Source organism: Martes martes (genome assembly GCF_963455335.1).
Source record: "Martes martes genome assembly, chromosome: 1".
Taxonomy (NCBI): domain Eukaryota; kingdom Metazoa; phylum Chordata; class Mammalia; order Carnivora; family Mustelidae; genus Martes; species Martes martes.
Genome location: NC_137888.1, coordinates 81,170,178 through 81,191,224, shown reverse-complemented (window position 1 = coordinate 81,191,224; position 21,047 = coordinate 81,170,178). Strand labels below are relative to the sequence as shown.

The 21,047-nt window shown below is 38.3% G+C and overlaps 1 protein-coding gene across 2 annotated transcripts; it reads left to right on the top strand.

Annotated features, from left to right (window-relative positions):
• The first annotated feature begins 6,402 nt into the window (after window positions 1-6,402).
• On the top strand, window positions 6,403-19,695 carry CCNL1 (cyclin L1). Of its 2 annotated transcripts, XM_080811521.1 has the most exons (11): window positions 6,403-7,187; window positions 7,487-7,561; window positions 8,042-8,151; window positions 13,817-13,937; window positions 15,016-15,080; window positions 16,791-16,890; window positions 16,995-17,099; window positions 17,198-17,339; window positions 17,794-17,905; window positions 18,011-18,109; window positions 18,828-19,695. In XM_080811521.1, exons 1-11 carry the CDS (start codon window positions 6,885-6,887, stop codon window positions 19,174-19,176), a joined length of 1,581 nt encoding a protein of 526 aa, XP_080667647.1. In that variant the 5' UTR covers window positions 6,403-6,884; the 3' UTR covers window positions 19,177-19,695. The 2 variants fall into 2 exon arrangements, with proteins under 2 accessions (XP_080667647.1, XP_080667648.1); XM_080811522.1 differs by lacking the exons at window positions 6,403-7,187; window positions 7,487-7,561 and adding an exon at window positions 9,929-10,001.
• Window positions 19,696-21,047: the final 1,352 nt, after the last annotated feature.

Genomic DNA, 21,047 nt, shown 5'->3' with positions numbered 1-21,047 from the left:
ACTGAACTTAAATAATTGCCTAAATAACTTAGGCAAATTAAGTAATTTGCCAAAAGTTCCTATCTATATAGTTATTAAGTGACAGGACTTCTCTCCCAGTCAGTTAACTCCAGAGCCTCCAATACTCTCAACAATTGGATTCTACTTCCTTCATACTGGGTGTTACAAAAGACATAAAATCATCTCCTGTGTTTTAAAACCTGCTGTCAGGGCACCTGGGTGGCTCCGTCGTTAAGTATCTGCCTTGGCTCGGGTCCTGGTCCCAGAGTCCTGGGATTGAGTCCTGCATCAGGCTCCTTGTTCAGTGGGGACCCTGCTTCTCCTTCTACCTGCCACTCCCCCTGCTTGTGCACACACACTCTCTCTCTGACAAATGAGTAAAGTCTTTAAAAAAATAAATAAAAATGAAAAATAAAACCTGCTGCTCGGTATAGCCCTTGGACTAGCAGTTTCAGCATAACTCGTGAGGTTTTTTTAAGAATTGGGACTTGCAGGCTCCACCCAGGTAGAACATCTTAAGTTTGAGGAACATTTCTTAAATAATATCAGGAAATAGCTAATCCTACTGCATTGGTTTTCTAGAGCTACTATAAAAAATTACAAATTTAGTGGCTTGCATCAACAAAAATTATCTTACAGTTCTATAGGCCAGAAGTCCCAAAATAGTTTCACTGGGCCAAAATCCTGGTGCTGGCAGAGGCACACTCCCCTGATGTAGTCTGTTTGGAGGTCATACGAACAAGTTCTTACTACTCTTGAATAGGTGACTAAAACCAAGACTAGTTGTCCAATTTCTGACATTAAATACTATAAAGAATGAATCCATCCAAGCACAGTCTGCATGGAATTATTTGCAATCAGCAAATATTAATGAGTAGCTACTATTTGCAGCCTCCTCCTTGGACCTTAGTTTCCTAGTGTGAAAAAGAGATCAGACCAGGTAGTAACATCTGTCTGGCTCCCAAAGCAAACCGATGGTTTTACTGGCTTTATAGTTCATTTTATCTAACTGGCACCAGCCTTAATTCTTCATCGCACATGACAAATATTGAGACACACCTCCAAAAACTGTCCCAGAGCCTCTGTCTACACTCAAACATCAAACTACTCCTCTCTATTGCTTTCCGTGAGTTCCTGTCCCTGTGCCACAACTCTGGTTATAACAATGCCAACAGGCCTCCTGTTCTGCAGCTCATGCCTATACAGAACAGAGCTTGTGGGCTATATAAGTGGCCCACCGTTAAGGACACAGACGAGCCGTGGAAATATGGCTGTGTACTACAAAGTGAACAGGATGAATGGGGACCTCCATTAGAGAGTGCAGTACCTCTCTATTAGGGAGAGATGGTTGTGGAGATAAGACAGACACTTGAGGATAGAACTGGCTGCTGGACAGAAAGGAAAAGGCAAAACCAGGCTTCCTATGCCAGGCATTAGAAGGAAAGAGGGAATTCAGTTCCATAAATTCTGATTAACTACTTCCAATAGGCACACTGTCTACCAGATTCTGTGGACAATGGAAAATAAATGCAAAAATATTCCCATTATTAAGGAGTTAAGACACCCATTCATGACGTTATCAAGTAACAATGCATAACAGTATAAAATCATGTGTCAACATGTATTCCAGAGGTCATAAATACTAGGAGGGAACCCCAAAAAGGGGAAAAGTAATACAAGACAGATCAGGTAGAGAAGCCTTCCAGCAAGAGGTAGAGCTTCATCTAGATCTCAAACAACTAGGAAGGATTTGATTAACAGAGAAGAACAGTAAGAACGCTGCAGGCTTGAGAAACAGAATGAGAGAAAGTCTGAAATCAGGAAGGTAAACTATATGCCTGTTACGAGACAAGTGCTGCTGGTACTAGTTCAGGCAAAAACACAGATGGGAACAAGGCAAGGTAGTAATTTGATGAGGAAATGAATGAGAAGGCAAGTTTAAATCTTTTTTCTTAAGTTTTATTAATTTAGTAATCTCTACACCCAACATGGGGCTTGAACTCACCACCCCAGGATCAAGAGTCGCAAGCTCTTCCAACTGAGCCAGGCAGGTGCCCTGGTAAGTTTATACTGTACAAAGCCTCAACTGCCAAAAGGTGTTGATCTCTATTCTTTATTTAAAAGTTTTTAGGGGCGCCTGGGTGGCTCAGTGGGTTAAAGCCTCTGCCTTCGGCTCGGGTCATGATCCCGGGGTCCTGGGATCGAGCCCCGCGTCGGGCTCTATGCTCAGCAGGGAGCCTGCTTCCTCCTCTCTCTCTGCCTGCCTCTTCATCTGCTTGTGATCTCTCTCTGTCAAATAAATAAATGAAATCCTAAAAAAAAATTTAAAAGTTTTTATTTGAGAAAGTGAGGTGAGGAAACTGATACTTCAAGGATTAATTTAGAGATTTACCTGGATGAATGAGGAACAGGTGGGAATGGAGCCAAGAAGACCATTTAGAAAACTACTATAATGGTCCAGGCATGCGGGAACAGCAGGTTCAAGAACAATTTCCCTCCTTGAAGGAAGGAACAACAGGACTAGGTGACTAAAATAAAGAATTAAGAACCAAAGAGGAGTCTGAGGTTCAAAATGTTTGGATAAGCAAAGTCACAGAAGTTTAGACATGCGCGGGGTCTAGTTAGACCCCTTCACTTTAAGAAATGAGACAACTATGGTTGCTTAAAATCTCAGAACTAGTGCTCAGCACAGCCAGCAGCAGAATGGCCAGGCCAGTGCTATTATGAGATTTACCAAGCAGTATATGCCTGAGGGTTAATTACATATAAGTCATTTTCAGAATAACTATTTTAATGATGACAGCAACGAGACCAGAATCTATTGTCATTTAACATAAGACTAATTAAAAAAAATCATGTAGCCACATGAAGAGTTCATGTGTAAAGTCAAATATTCTATGATCTCTGCTATAAACAGAAACTTGATTAGTAACTTCCTAAGGTTATAAATTCTCCCTGATCACATTAACCATGATGACTTATCTCTTTTCTGCCTGCTTTTTGCACTTACTGGTCACCTCAATATTCATCTTTGTATGTATCATTCCCTTTATTAAGGGAATGATACACTTAATACACTTAATGATACACTTAAATTCCCTTTATTAAGGGAATGATACACTGAGCCTGGGTGGCTCAGTCAGCTGAGCATCTGATTCTTGGTTTTGGCTCAGGTCATGACCTCAGGGGTCCTGGGACTGAGGCCCTGTGTCAGGCTCGACATTCAGTGGGGAGTCTGCTTGAGATGCTCTCCTTCTTCCCCTCCTCCCACCCTTCTCTCTCAAATATATAAAAATCTTTTTTTTTTTTTTTTTTTTAAGTGTACCTTCTTCTGGTGGGGACTTATACTTCATTTGCCTTTAGCCTCTGGTAGTCTACAGATGAAGATCAATTGCTGAAGAAAGTAATGAGATTAATCAAGTATTATTTTAGGATTAAAGAACCCGAAAGTTTAAATAATAATAAAAAACATGATCCCCAGAGAGGCTACATAATTTAATGGAATGAGAACTGATTAAAGCAGCAAGAATGTGATTCTTCAGTAGTCACAGGAGGGCCAATAATAAATCCATTTGTCTCTCCAGTCATCATCTGAAGCCTGGAGGGCTTAAAACAGTAAAAACTGCAACTTTACTCTAGTTATTACTGATTTCCTTTTAGACATGGGTGAACTCAGGGTCTACTAACAGAACATCTGTTTGTTGAGAAAGAATATACAGGGACACCTGGGTGGCTCAAATGGTTAAGCATCTGCCTTCGGTTCAGGTCATGATCTCCAGGTCTTGGGATTGAGCCCCACTTCAGCCTCCCAGCTCAGCACGGTGTCTGCTTCCCCCTCTGCATATTCCCCTGCTTGTGCTCTCTCTCAAATGAATAAAATCTTTTAAAAAAAGAGAAAGAATATACAAAATTTATTACAGACAGACCATTCCATTTTTCTTTTGAGTGACAACTCGGACATTTACCTTACTAATGGAACTCTCTCACTTGCCTGAATAATTTCTCCTAATGCCAATGCTTTTACACAATTAAAACGTATGCTTTACTCTTTCCAGTTCTGGAGCCTTTACAGCTCTAAATAGGTCTTCGTCTTTCCACATTTTAATGTTGATGTTCTGGAAGTAGGTATGTAGAAAAACTACTTTCTTCAAAATAACTCAGAAATAATGTAACAATTTTCTATACCATGATTTTTCTGGAATTTGACCCTGCAAAGGATAATCTTTTTTTTTTTTTTTTAAACGCTTGTCCTTAGACAACCTTGTGGAGCAGAACCACTAGACCTATTGCATTCCATCCTCTGGATTAGTCGTGGCCTTTTTTTTTTTTTTTTTTAAGTTAAAAGTAACCTCAGTTTGCTGAGTTAATGCTAAACAAATAAGTATTGGCCCACTTCCTCTACCACCTTTGTTAAAGCTGAACGGATGAACAGTGAAAATACTCATAACTATTGGCTATAAGTTAGGGTACAGTCAGAAGGAGTTTGAAATAGGCCCAAAGCATAGAATAGTCAGGGTGTTTCTGCTCTTCTGGAAATCAGTGTCAGACACAGGATGCGGGGAGTGGGAAGTCCTGGGAAAAGATATCAGGAACAGAGCTAAGAAACCTACCACCTCCCAGAACTCCCTCTTACACTTGTGAACTTGAAATATCCTGGACCTAGAGAGTAAAAATATATCTTAAAATATATCAAGACAGGGGCACCTGGGTGGCTCAGTGGGTTAAAGCTGCTGCCTTCGGCTCAGGTCATGATCCCAGGGTCCTGGGATCGAGCCCCGCATCTGGCTCTCTGCTCAGCAGGGAGCCTGCTTCCCCCTCTCTCTTCCTGCCTTTCTGCCTACTTGTGATCTCTGTCCGTCAAGTAAATAAATAAAATCTTAAAAAAAAAAAAAAAAAAAATATATCAAGACAACACCAAGAGCTTATTGAGGGGGCAGGGTGGGAAGAGCCCCCAAAGAAGAAAAAAATTTCCATTAAGAAATATCTTAAAAATAAGTTAAATTATATTACTTTCGGGTCATTAAAAATACAGGTGGTGATTTCACTGAAACTCAATGTCACCAATTAGGGTTTTTTTTTTCAGTTTGGAACAATGACAGAGTTCCTATGTGTCACTGATGCAAATCTCCCCAACATTACTATTTTACATAACCACAGTAGGTTATGACAATCAGGAAAATAGCATATCATCAACTAGTTTTTGAGATTCCAAAATTTTCAAAATTAATGGAATTTTTAAATCCCTTGTGAATATTGGGAAGGGAAGTTTCTTTGGAAACAGCCTGGTCAGAAAGGTCAGGGAGATGATGGGCAGAGAAGTTAAATGCTTTAGTCAGCACCAGAATATTACATTCTCTTGGACTAGTATTTCTTACGCCCGCCTGAAGATTTGAATCACTGGAGGATGGGCAAATCCAAACACTGGCTGGGCTCACCCTAAATTAATTACATTATCTTCTGCAGGTAAGGCTCAAGCATCAGAATGTTTTTAAAACTCCCCAGAAGATTCTAATTCGCAGAGTTAAGAACTACTAAGAGTTCAGAACTACTCATGTTAAGGATTTACTAAATAAAACTGACTTAATGCTTTTTTTAAAATGAGGTTTCTGAATATGTTTTGCTTCAGTGATATCACTAGCAAATATCAAAATGCATTCAAATTTCCTTTGCTCTGAAGATCCAAGGTTCAGTGCACTTTTTATAATTAAAGTAAGCCTTAAACCGAAGCTCTGTTAATAGAAAGATAACAGGATTTCTCATCCCTAGCCAACCATCTCAGAGGTTCAAGTGTGGGATAAAAAGATAATTGGAGTAAACCAAGATCTACTCATTTTTTCCCGACTCTATACTCTAGTAGTTTGTAACAGTATCTTTATTTTTACTTCAAATTTGAGGAAATTCTGGGAATCGCTAGCTAATATCCCAGAAGGAAAAAAAACACAAACGAAACCGATTTCTCCCATTCTGCTCAATTGTGGTAACCAATATGAATACATTGATCCCCGGGTAAAATCCAATTACCTCTGTAAAGTTCTCGCCCTACTTTTGCAAACTAGGGATTTTTCCAGATTACTGTAACTGTGGCGAAGTCACTGACTCAGGCCTGAGTTTCGCAAGCGAACAGGCGAAAGCAGCCTCTCTCCAGGTCATTAGGACGCCTTCGCCTTACTCCGATACCACCGGTAATTATATGCTCATCGGAGAGCTTTGGGGGGCGGGGGGCAATGTAGTTCACATTCGTGTTGTCTAAAAATACTGAAAAGCAGCCCTCTTCGGACTCCCTGCGGGTCACTTTAAATTACGAATTCGGCCACGCACGACACCCTAGTAACCGCTTCTACCCGCCAATGCGGGCAAAGGTCGGCCCTAAATTTCCTTTGTACCCGCTGAACTGCGCCGCGCAGATACCACAAGTTAGGAGAGGGCGAGAGACGGGAGCAAAGCCACGCACGTCCTAGACAAATTACCGAAATCGCGCAGGAATTACAGCAAATTCTGCCAACTTTACCTTGGGGACAAGATAGCTTGTAAAGCTCCCTTATTATACTTGTGTCTAATACGATTAAAAACGCGACGGCTAAGACCTGTTTTAGCTAAAAAGACGACCTCCTCGACCACTCCGGGGCACCAGCCGAGAGGTCACCAGGTGACAGGAGAGTTGAACACCGGTGCCCGCAGCTTCCCCGCCGGCGCAAGCCTAGAGGAGGCCTGAAGGGACTAGTTGGCGCGCACCAGCCGGGCGTGGTGACGTCAGGGCGGAAGCGCACGCTGCGTGAAGCGGCCCAGAACCCGGCGGTCACGGGAATATCCGTCGCGCCGAGGACGCTGGTTAGTCTCGCTCCGGGTTCCGGCTGCGTTGGGCGTGCGTGCAGCTCGCTGAGACTATGGCGTCCGGGCCTCACCCGACCGCGACCGCTGCTGCCGCCGCCTCGTCCGCCGCCCCGAGCGCGGGGGGCTCCAGCTCCGGGACGACAACCACGACGACGACCACGACAGGAGGGATCCTGATCGGCGACCGCCTCTACTCGGAAGTTTCGCTCACCATCGACCACTCGCTGATTCCGGAGGAGCGGCTTTCCCCTACCCCGTCCATGCAGGACGGGCTCGACCTGCCCAGCGAGACCGATTTGCGCATCTTGGGCTGCGAGCTCATCCAGGCCGCCGGCATTCTCCTCCGGTTGCCGCAGGTCAGTGCGCCGGCCCTGGGCTGGCAGAGTGCGCCTCCCCTCCCCGCTGTCCCTTCCGCTGCATCCCGGTTTCACCGGGTCTCGGCAGGGTGGGGATTCCTCCTCGGCCTCTCCAGCCACGGGTCCCAGTCGGATCCCGGGCGTGTCGAGGGCGGGAGGGCGCGGAGGCGAAGGGAGGACCCGGTAGCGAGCAGTTCGCGGCGGGAGGGGGAGGGGGAGCGAGCGACAGCACAAAATGGCGGCGGCGCCTGGTGCGGTCCCGCCTGACCCCTGCGCCTCCGTTCTTCTCTCGTTTGCAGGTGGCGATGGCAACGGGGCAGGTGTTGTTTCATCGTTTTTTCTACTCCAAGTCTTTCGTCAAACATAGTTTCGAGGTAAGCATCGCGGGGGCGGGTGTGAAGGGATTTCTTCATCCGGAAGCGGGGAGGAGGGGGTAGTGTCTCTAGCCAGCTTTTATAGGAAGGGAGTGGTTGGTTAGTTTAGGCCTTTGTACCTAGTTCTCGCCCAGAAGTAGAGACTTTTGGAATGTGTTTGAAAACTAAAAAGCGTATCTTGAGCCCATTTTCTTTCGTAGCAAAAATTAACATTTTAACCAAATTCAGAGTTTCGGGGAGATTTAGCTTGACTCTGGATTCAAAATTAAGATTATTTAAACAAAAAAATGGTGATTGGCAAATCTGTTAGGCCTATATCCTAGGAAAGCCCATCGTACTTTTATTTCACCAAAAGTCCCAGCTGTGTCCTAAATTTTTTTCATCAGAATTAGTTAAATTTTGAGGGGGTTTACATCTTCCTAATTGTACTTGATAGTGGTGTAATCTAACAACATTTTATTGGATTGTGGGTTCTTTCAGATTGTTGCCATGGCTTGTATTAATCTTGCATCCAAAATTGAAGAAGCACCTAGAAGAATAAGAGATGTGATTAATGTATTTCACCATCTACGCCAGTTAAGAGGAAAAAGGTAAGATTGGCATTATTGAACACAGTATTTCTTGCTGCTACTGTATTGTGCACCAATCATCAAATCAAAACATTCTTTCCTCTCAAAACTGATGCAAAGGAAAACGGCTTTAATTTAGGTGTTAAAATTCACATAGGAACTCACTAATACTTAAATTAATTTAAAACAAACCACAATTAACCAGTTATCTAAAGTTTGTAGAGGCAGTTGCATTTATGGACAATCCTAACAGTGCTGTGAAGCCAGTCCTGTGGCTTAAGATTAAACAAGAAAGGGAATACGTTTGGCTCAAGTGTGAGTGTATTCTGTAAGTTATTTCCCCTCCCCCCTCTCTTGGAAGACTGAAGGCTGGAAGTGTGAACACTGCAGTTCAAGTTAATATTGTGGCAAAGTTTTGTGTAGATTATGTTTTTCTACTCGAAGTCCAGTTAATTCTTTATCAATTGAGGTTGGCTTTTGTTAGAATACTTCTCAACATTGAACTACGATATATCGCATAATACCGGATCTGAAAGGACTGCAGAATGATAAAGGTTGAAGTTTGAAGTCAAAGGGATTAAACAGGTATTTTGTTTTGGTCAGATACAGTATCAGTGAGTGGGGTAGAGAAATAACTAATTGATCGGGTTATATTTAGATAAGGCCTGTTTTATTCAATCTTGTAAGAAGTAAGAAAATAGAGACCAAATAGTGTTACCTTACAGATTTTGTGGCTACGTGACAACACTGTATGTGGACCTGTGTGTTCACGTGAGGCAGTGCCAAAAAGTTTTAGTTGCAGGGCTTCCTGCATCTAGAGGTGACTTCTAGTACACGCTGCAGAAGGATATACTTGGTGTAGGTTAGTTTGCGTGTTAACTTTTTAAGAAATTGTGGTGATGTTAGATAAACTTACACTGTGGGAGTTAGTTATAAAAGGATTTTAAGTTGTTGGGGGTTGGGTGTCAGTTAGTGGCAAATTAGTAATCCTTTGTGAGTGGTCGTTATTGGTTGAAACTATAAGTTGGCAGTAATGGAATTATCCAGAGACAAACAGTAAAGTAATCTTTAGTCTAGTTACAAAGTTTGAAACATTGCTACCCAGATAGTTTTCACAGCATTTTTCAGTTTTCTTACATTCTTTTTCCATCTTTTCTCCTTCATCCTAACCTTATCCAGGGATAGACTAATTTTTTATTTCATTTTAAAATATCTTTTAGCTTCTTGGTGAGGAATCCCTGGAAATTGGGAAGATTTCAAATTGGTATTTAGTATGGTTTGAGCTAAAATTTGTTTTTAGATACCTAGCTGATTCTTCAGGGTGTTTAAAACAAAATGACAGTAGTGGAAAGGCTTTTTATCCTTAGTCAAAGGATTCTATGTTTGCCTAAAGGAGTTTTCTGTCCGTATTCTTTGAATCATTGAGCCAACTATTATATTATCATTTAACAATGATTATCTACTTTGACGTTTTTCCATGAGACTTAGAGTATTCTTCCTTGATGTCAGAGTAGGTCTTAACCATAAAAACCTTGGAATTTAAAACATCTCACCTGACTGACTGTTGTGTCTGATGTAATAGTGTGTTTTGGTCATTATTACAGAGAAATTGACTTTGTCTCAATCTTACAAGTCTGATTATAGCATGAAATTTAAAAGGAGTTGTTAATTGCATGGAAGCCTTTTTCTTAAAGCAGGATGTAAAAGTGTTTCTATGCATATTACAAGTTTACTCAGACACATAACTTGTATATGTTATTAACTTCAACTCTTTTTTCCCTTGCAACCGACTATACAGCGACCAGCTACATTTACCAAAGCCTGGGTGATGTGGAGTGGTACATAGAGATGAAGCTGTCGTCATGGCAACAGTGAGTGAAGTATCGAAAATCCCCAAGGAGAAGCCAGTGCTCTGAGAATAGGTCACTGGAATCGGGGACTAACAGGTTGGCCACTGGTGAACCATTTAGAAGAACTCCTGTTTCTTGTTACAAGCTTTTGTCTTTGCTGTCCAAGTTATTAGAACTGTAGCTTGGTATATTTTTATGTAGAGTAATATCACTAGAAAGTACTATCAGTATTACACTTTAGTTAAATAGTATATCAGTTTATCTTAATAATGTTGTTTTAATGTGGTTTATGCACAGCTTTAAATTGTAGTATGATCTTGGTAATTACAGAGGAGGCTTCGTTTTTGTAGTCTTTAGGTCATTTTTCAGTCCTGATTACACATTTGAATCACCAGAGGAGCTTTTAGAAAGTACCATTATCCAAGTCTTGTCCTGGGATATTTGATTCCTCCCCTCCTCCAATTTTTTGTAGTTTCATAATTAAGCTCGGAATAAATGGGTGAATCGAAAAGGAAAATAGCTTTTTTAGTAGTTTTCAAACTTGGTTTTGATATGCAGCATATTTCCAGAAAATTAAGCATTTTCTGTAATTATAAGGAGCCCACATGCATCCTTTAAGTCTTCTGTAAAAGAAGATAAATCTTCAGACAGATGGAACCACTATGATGAATATGGTGTGGTATTTTCAATATGTATATAAATCACAGATGAAGTTGGAAGGGTATTAAGTGATCTTGTCATTTAGTCCAACTTCTCTGTTTGTTTTGGTGGCTTTAAAGGTGGTGTGGCCATCTGTTGAAACACTGCTAAAGAGGGAACATTCCTTTGGCATAGGTATTACACATTTCTGTATATTGAAAAACAGTCTGGTTCCCTATAAACTAGTTAATCTCATTCTTGAATAGAGTCTGTTGAAGAGCTAGTTCCAAATATTCTGGGTCTTTGTATCACATGAGTGAGAGTGACCATGTTTGGATTTCCTATTTCTAATTCTTTTTTTCTTTTTTTTCCCCCTGTTAAGTTGTATTTCAACTAGATTGATTATGCTGAAGGAAAAGTTATTCTGAGAGACCAGATAAAATTTCCAGTGACCAAAAGCCCAAGATTTCCTATTAAAACTAAAATTTGAAAATTGTTCTTTTCATTGAAATTTAATTTGGAAAATCTGACAAACTCACAAATGGGAGAGGTGGATTTAGGTTTGGTTGGTTGTTGATAATGAAAAATATTTTTTCTCTGAGTAGATGAAAGTTCTCTTTTTTAAAAGATTTAAGAATGTCACCTCCTAAATCTTACTGGAAAGTTTACCAAATTGGTGATGAAGAAATTCTAAAGCCTCAGTTCAGTTTTATATGCTCGCTGCCATAGGCAGTACTAGTTGATACTTTGTTAACATAAGTAAGGAAACCATTTGCTTAGACAGTTTTCTTTAACCTTTCCTTACTGCTGACTTAGGGGGACACCTTTCTCTTTCTGATACAAAGTAATCTTTAAAAGGTAGTTGTAAATTACATGTTCATTCAGCCTTCCTTGACTTAAAACCACTTCTTAACAAATGAAGATAGCAAATTACATAGGTACAAAGTTAACTATCAAAACCAGGTGACAGAAGGCCTAAGCAAGAAGATGAATATTATAGTTGAATTATAATAAGTGATGAGTTTTGGTGTCACTGGGATTTTGATATACAAAGAAGGGAAAGCAAAAATTGTGGCAGAATAAATGGAAAATAACAATTCATTTTATCTGAATTAATGAATGAGGAAGCCTGATTTGGGATCAGATAGCCATTTCAAACAAGTGTTTGCTGGTTAATTGCAGAAAAAATGAATTTTAACAGAATTTGAAGGCAACTCTTAAAGCATGCTTATTAGTAAAAGGTGTAGATGAGTTTGCTCAACACAAAAAGGGGGAAAGTAAGAAAATTAATTTTGTAAAATTTTATTTTTAGGACTGTAATGGTGCAGTTTATGGTCTGAATGACAGGGTAGAGAGTTAGCGGCAGGCAGCTATAACAGTGGAGATACTCTTTCCTAATACCTGTTGGAGGAGGGCCATCAAATAGTATCTCCTTCCTAATACTTATTGAAGGAGGGCCTTCAAATAACTAGTTTTGAGAGTGATGTGTGGGTTTCACTGTTTTCCAAATTTCCTGTTACGGTGATAAACCCTGAAAAATTACAAACCTGAAGATTTTTAGGGTACAGTTTCATGGATACATTGATTGCTCTGAAGTTAATTTTTTCCCAAAGAGCAGTTAACTTGTAGTCTATCGTTCTGATCACATAGATTCATTGTTACATTTTTATGTTAGAAATCGGTCCCCTGTCCAGTTGGTGGCCTCATTCCTCATACTTTTCATAGCTGTAGTGGGAATTGAACTGAGGGAAGCCAATCTTCAGCATTGTTAATTTAAGTAAGCTAGTTTCCATCTCAGATTTGCCAATTCTGTTTAATGTAATTCGATAAAAATCATATTGTATGAAATAAATAATTTGAAATACTCTAGTGAGCATTCCAGTTTTTATAATTTTAGATGGGAGTAAGAAAGGAAGATAAATGAAAGATTTTTAGATACTATGACATTGCAGGGCTAGCTATTAATTATAGCTCATTTCAGTTTTCTAATATTCAAGTGGATGTATTTAAATATGAGCTTACATTTTTCTGGATTTGGTGTGCATGGTAAAAATGAGTTGTGAATTGGGGTGTTGTAACATTCTGCCTAGAGCAATAACTCTTGAATATTTTGGCTGAAAATTAATTCAGTTTGGGGGAAGATACTTAAATGTTCTCCCCATATATATACCTTATAATTTTGTCTTAATGAAAATGTATTTCTTGGTGGTTGGATCTAAAAATGTATCAAATGAAGGACATTGGGAGATGAAAGTCCACAAGCCCTGACTGAAAACAAACTTCTCAGGACTCAGGAAGAAACCAGTTTTGAATTTAAGATTTAAAGCAGGTAGTCTTTTAATTGAACATGCTATTTCCAAAGCATTGAACTATTGGTAGATAGCTTTCTGTGTTACAGCTTTAGAAGCTTTCAGAATTTAGTCTGGCACAGACACCTCGAGTGTTCTTCTGGTTCCCTCATTATGCTCCCTTCTCTTTTACATTGCATACTAAATAAAAGTTTTTCTGCCTGATAAGGACAAATCAGACCAAATTCAAGTTTAGTTTTCATTGATCACTTTTGAGTCTGATTTTTAAAACGTTTCTTTTTTTTTAATTGGGCTGACTCTTTAGTTTTCAGATTTTCTTTGACAGTGGTGGATTCTTAGAAAAATTTGTTTAAGCAGAATGTCCACTTAGAATCTGAATTAGCTATCTACCATTTTTTCCTCTCTGATTTTTACTTTGGCCATCAACTAGCCAAGAGTTGCTATTTTAGAAAATGAGTAAAATCATTGTAATCTATGAAGTCTTTATAGTAAATATTTTCAAGAGCTAAAAATTAGTTTTGTCATCACAAAGAGTCTATAATAGAGACTAATGGGGTTTGTGATGATAAATCAACAGTCACTTAAGTTTATCTTACATACATCACACCTAAAAGATAATCCTGTGAAAAAGATCAGCAACGGCTAGATAGAAGCTTTAGAGTGATTTTTTCACTACAGGGTAGAGCTAGTTCCTATTGAAACTTAGTTAAGTATATGTTTAATTAGCATAACTTGGACAGCATAAGATTAATGCTTTAACTTGTTTGCAGGAGTTTAAAAAGCTGGTTTCTGTTGCCAATAGTTGGTTGGAAGGGAAAATGGAGATGCCACAAATAAAATTTTTTGGATGTGCAAAACAGTTTTGATTTTATTTCTTACAAACTATAGGACTCCAAGCCCCCTGATCCTTGATCAGAACTACATTAACACCAAAAATCAAGTTATCAAGGCAGAGAGGAGGGTGCTAAAGGAGTTGGGATTTTGTGTTCATGTCAAGCATCCCCATAAGGTGAGTTGTAGAATGCAGAAATTACATTCGTAAGTATTAGGGTTTTTCTTAAAATTGTGTCTTACATGAATTTGTTATGGTTATTTTTTAGAGGTAACCGTGGTTTTAAAAGGCGTTCTTTATAAGTTTACCAGTAAAATAGGAGTCAGAAAGATTTGGGTTCAGATCTTCACTCTTCATTGTGTGGGCATAGAGAAATTCTTTTTTCCCTCTGTGGTTAACCCAGTTTCCCTACTTAGAAAACAGATAGTGAAGTACTTTATTTCTAGGAGTAAATAATACACATCTGCAGAAGTACATGGGACACTACCTGTCGCAAAGTAAAATGTTCAAAGCGTGGTGGCTGCTCTCTTGTTACCATTATTGCACGTTTATAGATTTCTCCAATACTTCTTGGCTGGATAATCGTATCATCATTAGAGCACAGTGATTACTGTAGGGGTGCTCTGGGGATAGGACTATCTATGATAGAAACTTGTCTGACATTAGCTCTGGGACTCTGGCAAATACGTCTGTTCCTCAGATTCTACATCTTCAAGATTGTAGAATGGGAATGATTGATTATACAGGTTCAGAAAGCTCTGACTTAAACTGTAGTGAAGCTACTTATATGTAGTATTTACTTATACTCTTAAAACATGATTAGATTCACTGCAGAAACTGTAGTGTTTGTTTATTGCAATACCCACAGTATTACATAATATGATCACACTCATTGTGTAACTTTAAAAACATAGTCTGCATGGTTTTTAGACATGGAGAATTGTACCTTGGAAAACAAGTGAAATAATCCCTACCACAGTGCCTGTCACATAGTAAAGTGTTCATGAGAAATTAGGTATTGTCTTTAATTGATTTAACTCTTTTTCCTGTGCAATTTTGGCTCATATTTAAAGTTTTTAGATAATCTAGTAGCATAATAATTCACATTGCCTATAATGTACCTTTTAGTATCTGTGCAGTTTGTAGAAGAGTTAAAACTTGCATCTAACATTTCAGTTACTTAAATTCATTTAACTCAGTACTCTGAAAGATGCACCCATATGCTAAATTGAGTTTTTTTTCCCTTGTCCTTCAGATCATTGTTATGTATTTACAAGTCTTAGAATGTGAACGTAATCAAACCCTGGTTCAGACTGCCTGGTAAGTTGCTTTTTTACATTTCTTTCCTAGCCAGGAAAACAGAAGCAGAAATAAAGTAAGTTTCATTTTCCCTTTCCAAAATAATGAGAGGAGTTTGTTTTGGTGCGTTTTGTTTTTTTTTTGTTTTTTAACCAAAAGGTAAATAATGCTTATTTCTGCTTCCTGTTTTCTTGGCTTGACTAATTGCTTTCAATGGAGAACTCAATTTAACTTTGTTCTTTTTTCTACTCTTTAATTAAAGGGTAGTCCATGATGGTAAGTCATAGAACTCTGCCCTCTGCACTTCAGCCCATGACCTCAGGATGGCCTGATTGGCTGCCCTGCTCTCCAGCCAATCCAGTGCAAGCTCTGATCCGAGATTCACTGAAGTGGTCCATATCCATCTGGCAGCATCTTCTAGTTCTGTCGGGGTGTCAAAAGGATTTGTATATTTGCTTCTAGAAGTAACTATTCAACATGCCTATGTATATAATGTATACCTGTAACTATCAAAATGAATAATTCATTTTTGATAGATTTGTTGTCCAGCCATTATGAATTAAATGACTTTTTTGTTAGGAATTTGACTTAGATTTCTACTTTTAGTATGTATAGCATGGATTCTACCAAAGGAAACTACAACTTGCAGCTTAAAGTGGGTACCATTCCCATACTGGATGAAGTACAGCTGCTGGACTGTTGAGGCAATAATAGAAGTATAGTCTTTAAAAGAGATGTTAATATTAACATAAGCACTTTAGAACTTTGAACTTTTGACATGAAGATGTTTGATTTGGAGGGCTGGCTTATTTTAAGGTAAAATAAGGAATTTGGTCCAGCTGCAACTACTTTTTTCGAGACTGTTAATGATGTGCAGGACTTAAGTAATTTTTATGTTCTGGACTTAATGACTGCCATGCTTCTTTAGGATTCAGTAAATATTAATAATAATAGAAAAGTCTAATTGCTTTTATAAAATGCATGACATTTTTAATATATGCTCTATAAAACATTTAAGCAGTTATTTCACGGGTAAGGATTTTTAAGAAATAGTCTTTTAGTTTAAACTTTTAAACAATTTGTGAAATTTCTTTAATACTTCAGGGATATTGTCCAGCAATTTATTAACTGAAGTAGTTTATTGCTTTTGTTTATACTTAGTCACAAAAAAAGGTATGTAAACAAGGCTGTTTTATGTATTTACTGCTCTTCCCTACCTAAGTTTTCTGCAGTAGCTGAGATTTCTTAATACAACTTGGTGAGTGCTTACTGAAAATGCCTTTTTACCCCTGTCACAGTATTTTGAGTTTTTGAAAGAACTTGGTTGACACTGCTTTTCATTGTGGATAAAAGGAGAGATGGTCAATAATTAATGGCTCGAAGTATTGTTGGAGTGGTTTATCATTTCTGAAACAAGTTATGTCAAAATTGATTTTGAAAGCATTGCTTTTCATAGAACTACATGAAAACTTATTTAAAGTTCTATTTGGAATAACGTGGAATTATTTTAAAGAACTTTGGTCATAAATAGGAAAAGTGAAGAATGGTTCTAGTGTTAAATTCTTATCTCTTACTGATTTTTGAGTTAAGAATTGTTATATGCTAGAATACGAGGATATGAATATAAACATGAGAAGAAAAAAGAATAAAGTAGATTGAGTCTCCAATTTTTATGTAAGCTTCAGAAGGACTATGTTTATGTACAAAGCTTATGGTTGAAATATTTTTCAGGAATTATATGAATGACAGTCTTCGAACGAATGTATTTGTTCGATTTCAACCAGAGACAATAGCATGTGCTTGTATCTACCTTGCGGCTAGAGCCCTTCAGGTAGGTATATATAGCCTGTTTTGTTCTATAGGATAAATCACAAGAATTAGCATTCTCGATACAAACTGAAATTTGATCTAAACCATTCTGTTTTTATGGTTTAGATTCCATTACCAACTCGTCCCCATTGGTTTCTTCTTTTTGGTACTACGGAAGAAGAGATCCAAGAAATCTGCATAGAAACACTTAGGCTTTATACCAGAAAAAAGGTAGTAGTTTACTCATGTTTGTGTTAATACTTTTTAAGTACTTAAAAGAGTTTCAACTAATAAAAGGGAAAAATACTAACTTCATTTTCTTCCATCAGCCAAACTATGAATTGCTAGAAAAAGAAGTAGAAAAAAGAAAAGTAGCCTTACAGGAAGCCAAATTAAAAGCAAAGGGATTGAATCCCGATGGAACTCCAGCCCTTTCAACCCTTGGTGGATTTTCTCCAGCCTCCAAACCATGTAAGATATATTCAGAATTAAAATGATTTGAGCACTGCAGGTGTGTGGTTATTGGAAAGCTTTAGCGCTTAGGAGCTCCTCGGTGGCTCAGTCAGTTGAGCATCTGACTCCTGATTTCAGCTTAGGTCATGATCTCAGGGTCATGAGATCCAGCCCCGTGTCAAGGCTCCGTACTCAGTGCAGAGTCTGCTTGAGATTTTCTCTCCCTCTGCACCCCCCATAGGTAAATGAATAAAACCTCTTTAAAAAAAAAAAAACCTTTAGCATTATTTAATAGTGGCATAGAAACAGTGATACGAGAAGCTGTTATTTTCTTTCATGATAGCTCAAGACTAATACTTGAAAGCATGGTACTTTGAGTTACATTTAGAAACAACTTTTTGGCCCTCTGTTAAATCCCAACAGGTAACATGTCTTTTTGTTTTTTGTTGGTTTTTTGTTTTTGTTTTTAAAGCATCACCAAGAGAAGTGAAGGCTGAAGAGAAGTCACCAATATCCGTTAATGTGAAGACTGTCAAGAAAGAACCTGAGGACAGACAACAGGCTTCCAAAAGCCCTTACAATGGGTGAGTATACTTGACTTAGAAAACGGGTCTAAAGAATCTTTTATGTGTTTAATTTCTAACATACTAAACATGTATCTAAAATAATGATTTTTTTTTTTTTTTAAGTGTAAGAAAAGACAGCAAGAGAAGTAGAAATAGCAGGAGTGCTAGTCGATCAAGGTCAAGAACACGATCACGTTCTAGATCACATACTCCAAGAAGACAGTAAGTAAATACTCTTGAAGAGAAAGCAGTCATATTTGGAGTAAAGTTCTTGCTTTTTAAAAAAATTGAATCTAGATATTTTCACAGTTGGGCTAGGTTTAGTTTTTTAACATAAGATACATTATGAGAAAAGGAGTTTGGAAATAGGTCCTGCCTATATGTGGCTTTTTGTTTTGGGGTGGTGTAGCTTACCAAGTATTCCTATTCTGTCTTTGCCCATTTTTTTGAAGTGTAGGGGCTGGCCACAAAGTGCTGTGGAAAGCTATGATAATTCTGTTTATAATGTGTGAAAATGGTTGTTTTGTTCAATTTCAGTTAGAAGATACTAATATTTTATTAACTGTTAATTAACAACCAAAACTCAAGTTGATCATAGCCAGAGTCTTTCCTGGTTAGCTTTGTAATTAGATTGATAGCTGCTTGTGTCTGTTTAGTGGCCCTTTGAACATGTGTGAGATACTCAATAAAAAGCATAGCTCTCCAGGACGTTTTGTAAAAATTTTGGCATATAGATACAATACTGTACATTTAAGATTCCTCTAATATAGGCCGCATGGGAGTTAGTGGGGAGTAGGGAGATTAAATGGAAGTTTTCCATCTGACATGTACTGCTACATGTTACAGGTCAGTAGTTTTGTTTTGAACCTGTTAAAGCACCACCAAAATAATCTGCTCTCAGCAGAAGCTGAATCTAAACCTCAAATTTTTATTATCTAAGTTATAATAATAGGCGGAGCCGATCTGGAACATACAGCTCAAGATCAAGAAGCAGGTCTCGCAGTCACAGTGAAAGCCCAAGAAGACATCATAATCATGGTTCTCCTCACCTTAAGGCCAAGCATACCAGAGATGATTTAAAAAGTTCAAATAGACATGGTCATAAAAGGAAAAAATCTCGTTCTCGATCTCAGAGCAAGTCTCGGGATCACTCAGATGCTGCCAAGAAACACAGGCATGAAAGGGGACATCATAGGGACAGGCGTGAAAGGTCTCGCTCCTTTGAGAGGTCCCATAAAGGCAAGCACCATGGTGGCAGTCGCTCAGGACATGGCAGGCACAGGCGCTGACTTTCTTCCTCAGAGCCTGCATCAGTTCCTGGTTTTGTCTATCTACAGTGTGATGTATGGACTCATAATCAAAAATATTAAAAGCGAACTGATTAGGATTTGATTTTGTAAAACCCTCTAGGTTTCTAGAAACACTGAGGACATTTCTTTTGGAAAGAACTATGTTTTTTCTGTTTTTATTTTATTTTCCTTTTGGTTTTTGTTTTTGGGGTTTTTTTTTGTTTTGTTTTTTCTTTCTTTTTTTTTTTTTTGCACATTAAAATGCCCTAGCAGTATCTAATTGAAAACCATGGTCAGGTTCAAATGTACTTATTATAGTTGTGTATTGTTTATTGCTATAAGAACTGGAGCGTGAATTCTGTAAAAATGTATCTTATTTTTATACAGATAAAATTGCAGACACTGTTCTATTTAAGTGGTTATTTGTTTAAATGATGGTGAATACTTTCTTAACACTGGTTTGTCTGCATGTGTAAAGATTTTTACAAGGAAATAAAATACAAATCTTGTTTTTCTAAACTGCTTCAAACATCTTATTTAAATAAATTATTTAAGAGTGAAATTTTAATAGTAAAGTGCCTGTACTGATTTTATGACCTATTCTATTAGCTATGGTTTAAGATTATTAAATGTAGTTATTACCTGCATTGGGAGCTATTGTAAAAGTCTTTGCCTTCTACATGGACAAAACAAATGGGAGCTGTGCAACAATGTAATATTAAATGTTACATTGTAGCACTAAACCAGTCTCCAAATTGAAATCTGTTTGCACATAAATAGTACTTAAAATTAAGAAATGGTACCATATGATTATTTTAAGTGAGCTGCCCTCTTGAACAAATCAAAACCTTTAAAATGACACTAAGTCAGACTTGATTGACCTTTAAAGTTCTTTTTTAAATTATATTATTTAGTAATAGTTTTTATTTAGGCTAGGAAGATTCAGTAGTAAAATGAGGCTCCACGGGACTTGGCTGGGGCTGATAAAAGTGTGATCACAAAATGAAATTTGTTGAAAAAGCCACAAGTCCTTATATTCAAATGACTACTTAAGTTATTCACACTGAGAGTTATTTTCCCAATAATTTGGAAGTGAATTTAGAAGTCTTTAAAGATTTTATTTTAGAGAGCATAAGCAGGGAGGAACAAAGAGGGCGAGAGAAACTCAAGCAGATTCCACATGGGACCAGATGTGGGGCAGTCCCACAACCCCACAACCCTGCATGACCTGAGCTGAAATCAAGAGTCAGACGCTCAACTGATTGAGCCATCCAGATGCCCCTGAATCTAGAAATTGTAGAAGGCCATATATGATCTCATTATTTTATAGTTAAAACAGGTTTTTCTATTAATTTTTTTAACACACCTGATAGCTTGATAATTAGTCCACTAGACTTGGCTCCAAATGATTTTTTGGTGTATCAAAAAATGAAATAGATCCACAAAGAGATTTGCTGTCACTAAGGATGTTTAAAAAGAAGAAAAAAAAAAAAAAAAACAAAGCTGCTGAAGAGGATTCCAAAGACTTAAAACAGGTTCACCAGTGGTGGGCAATGGGGCTGGAAAAAGAAAAGGCAGCTACATTGAAGGAGACAAGACTCATTTCAATTTTTAAAATGTTGGGTGTGCTACTTAAATAAGTTCTATAACTAGAAACTAACATGACCTAGCATAAAAGAGTAACTTCTGAAAGAGGGTGAATAGTATAAAGAGTATTAACATTCTTTCTAGGGGTGCCTGGATGGCTCAGGGGGTTAAGCCTCTTCTCTGCCTTCGGCTCAGGTCATGATCTCTGGGCCTTGGGATCCGGCCCCGCATCGGGCTCTCTGCTCAGCGGGAAGCCTGCTTCCCCTTCTCTCTGCCTGCCTCTC

What these genes read in the sequence shown, in the direction of transcription:
- CCNL1 (XM_080811521.1), top strand. Translation starts at nt 6,885, where the DNA reads ATGGCGTCCGGGCCTCACCCGACCGCGACCGCTGCTGCCGCCGCCTCG. An exon ending in TTCTCCAGCCTCCAAACCAT is followed by an intron (nt 17,340 to 17,793) that starts GTAAGATATATT and finishes TTGTTTTTAAAG; the next exon opens with CATCACCAAGAGAAGTGAAG. An exon ending in TCCAAAAGCCCTTACAATGG is followed by an intron (nt 17,906 to 18,010) that starts GTGAGTATACTT and finishes TTTTTTTTTAAG; the next exon opens with TGTAAGAAAAGACAGCAAGA.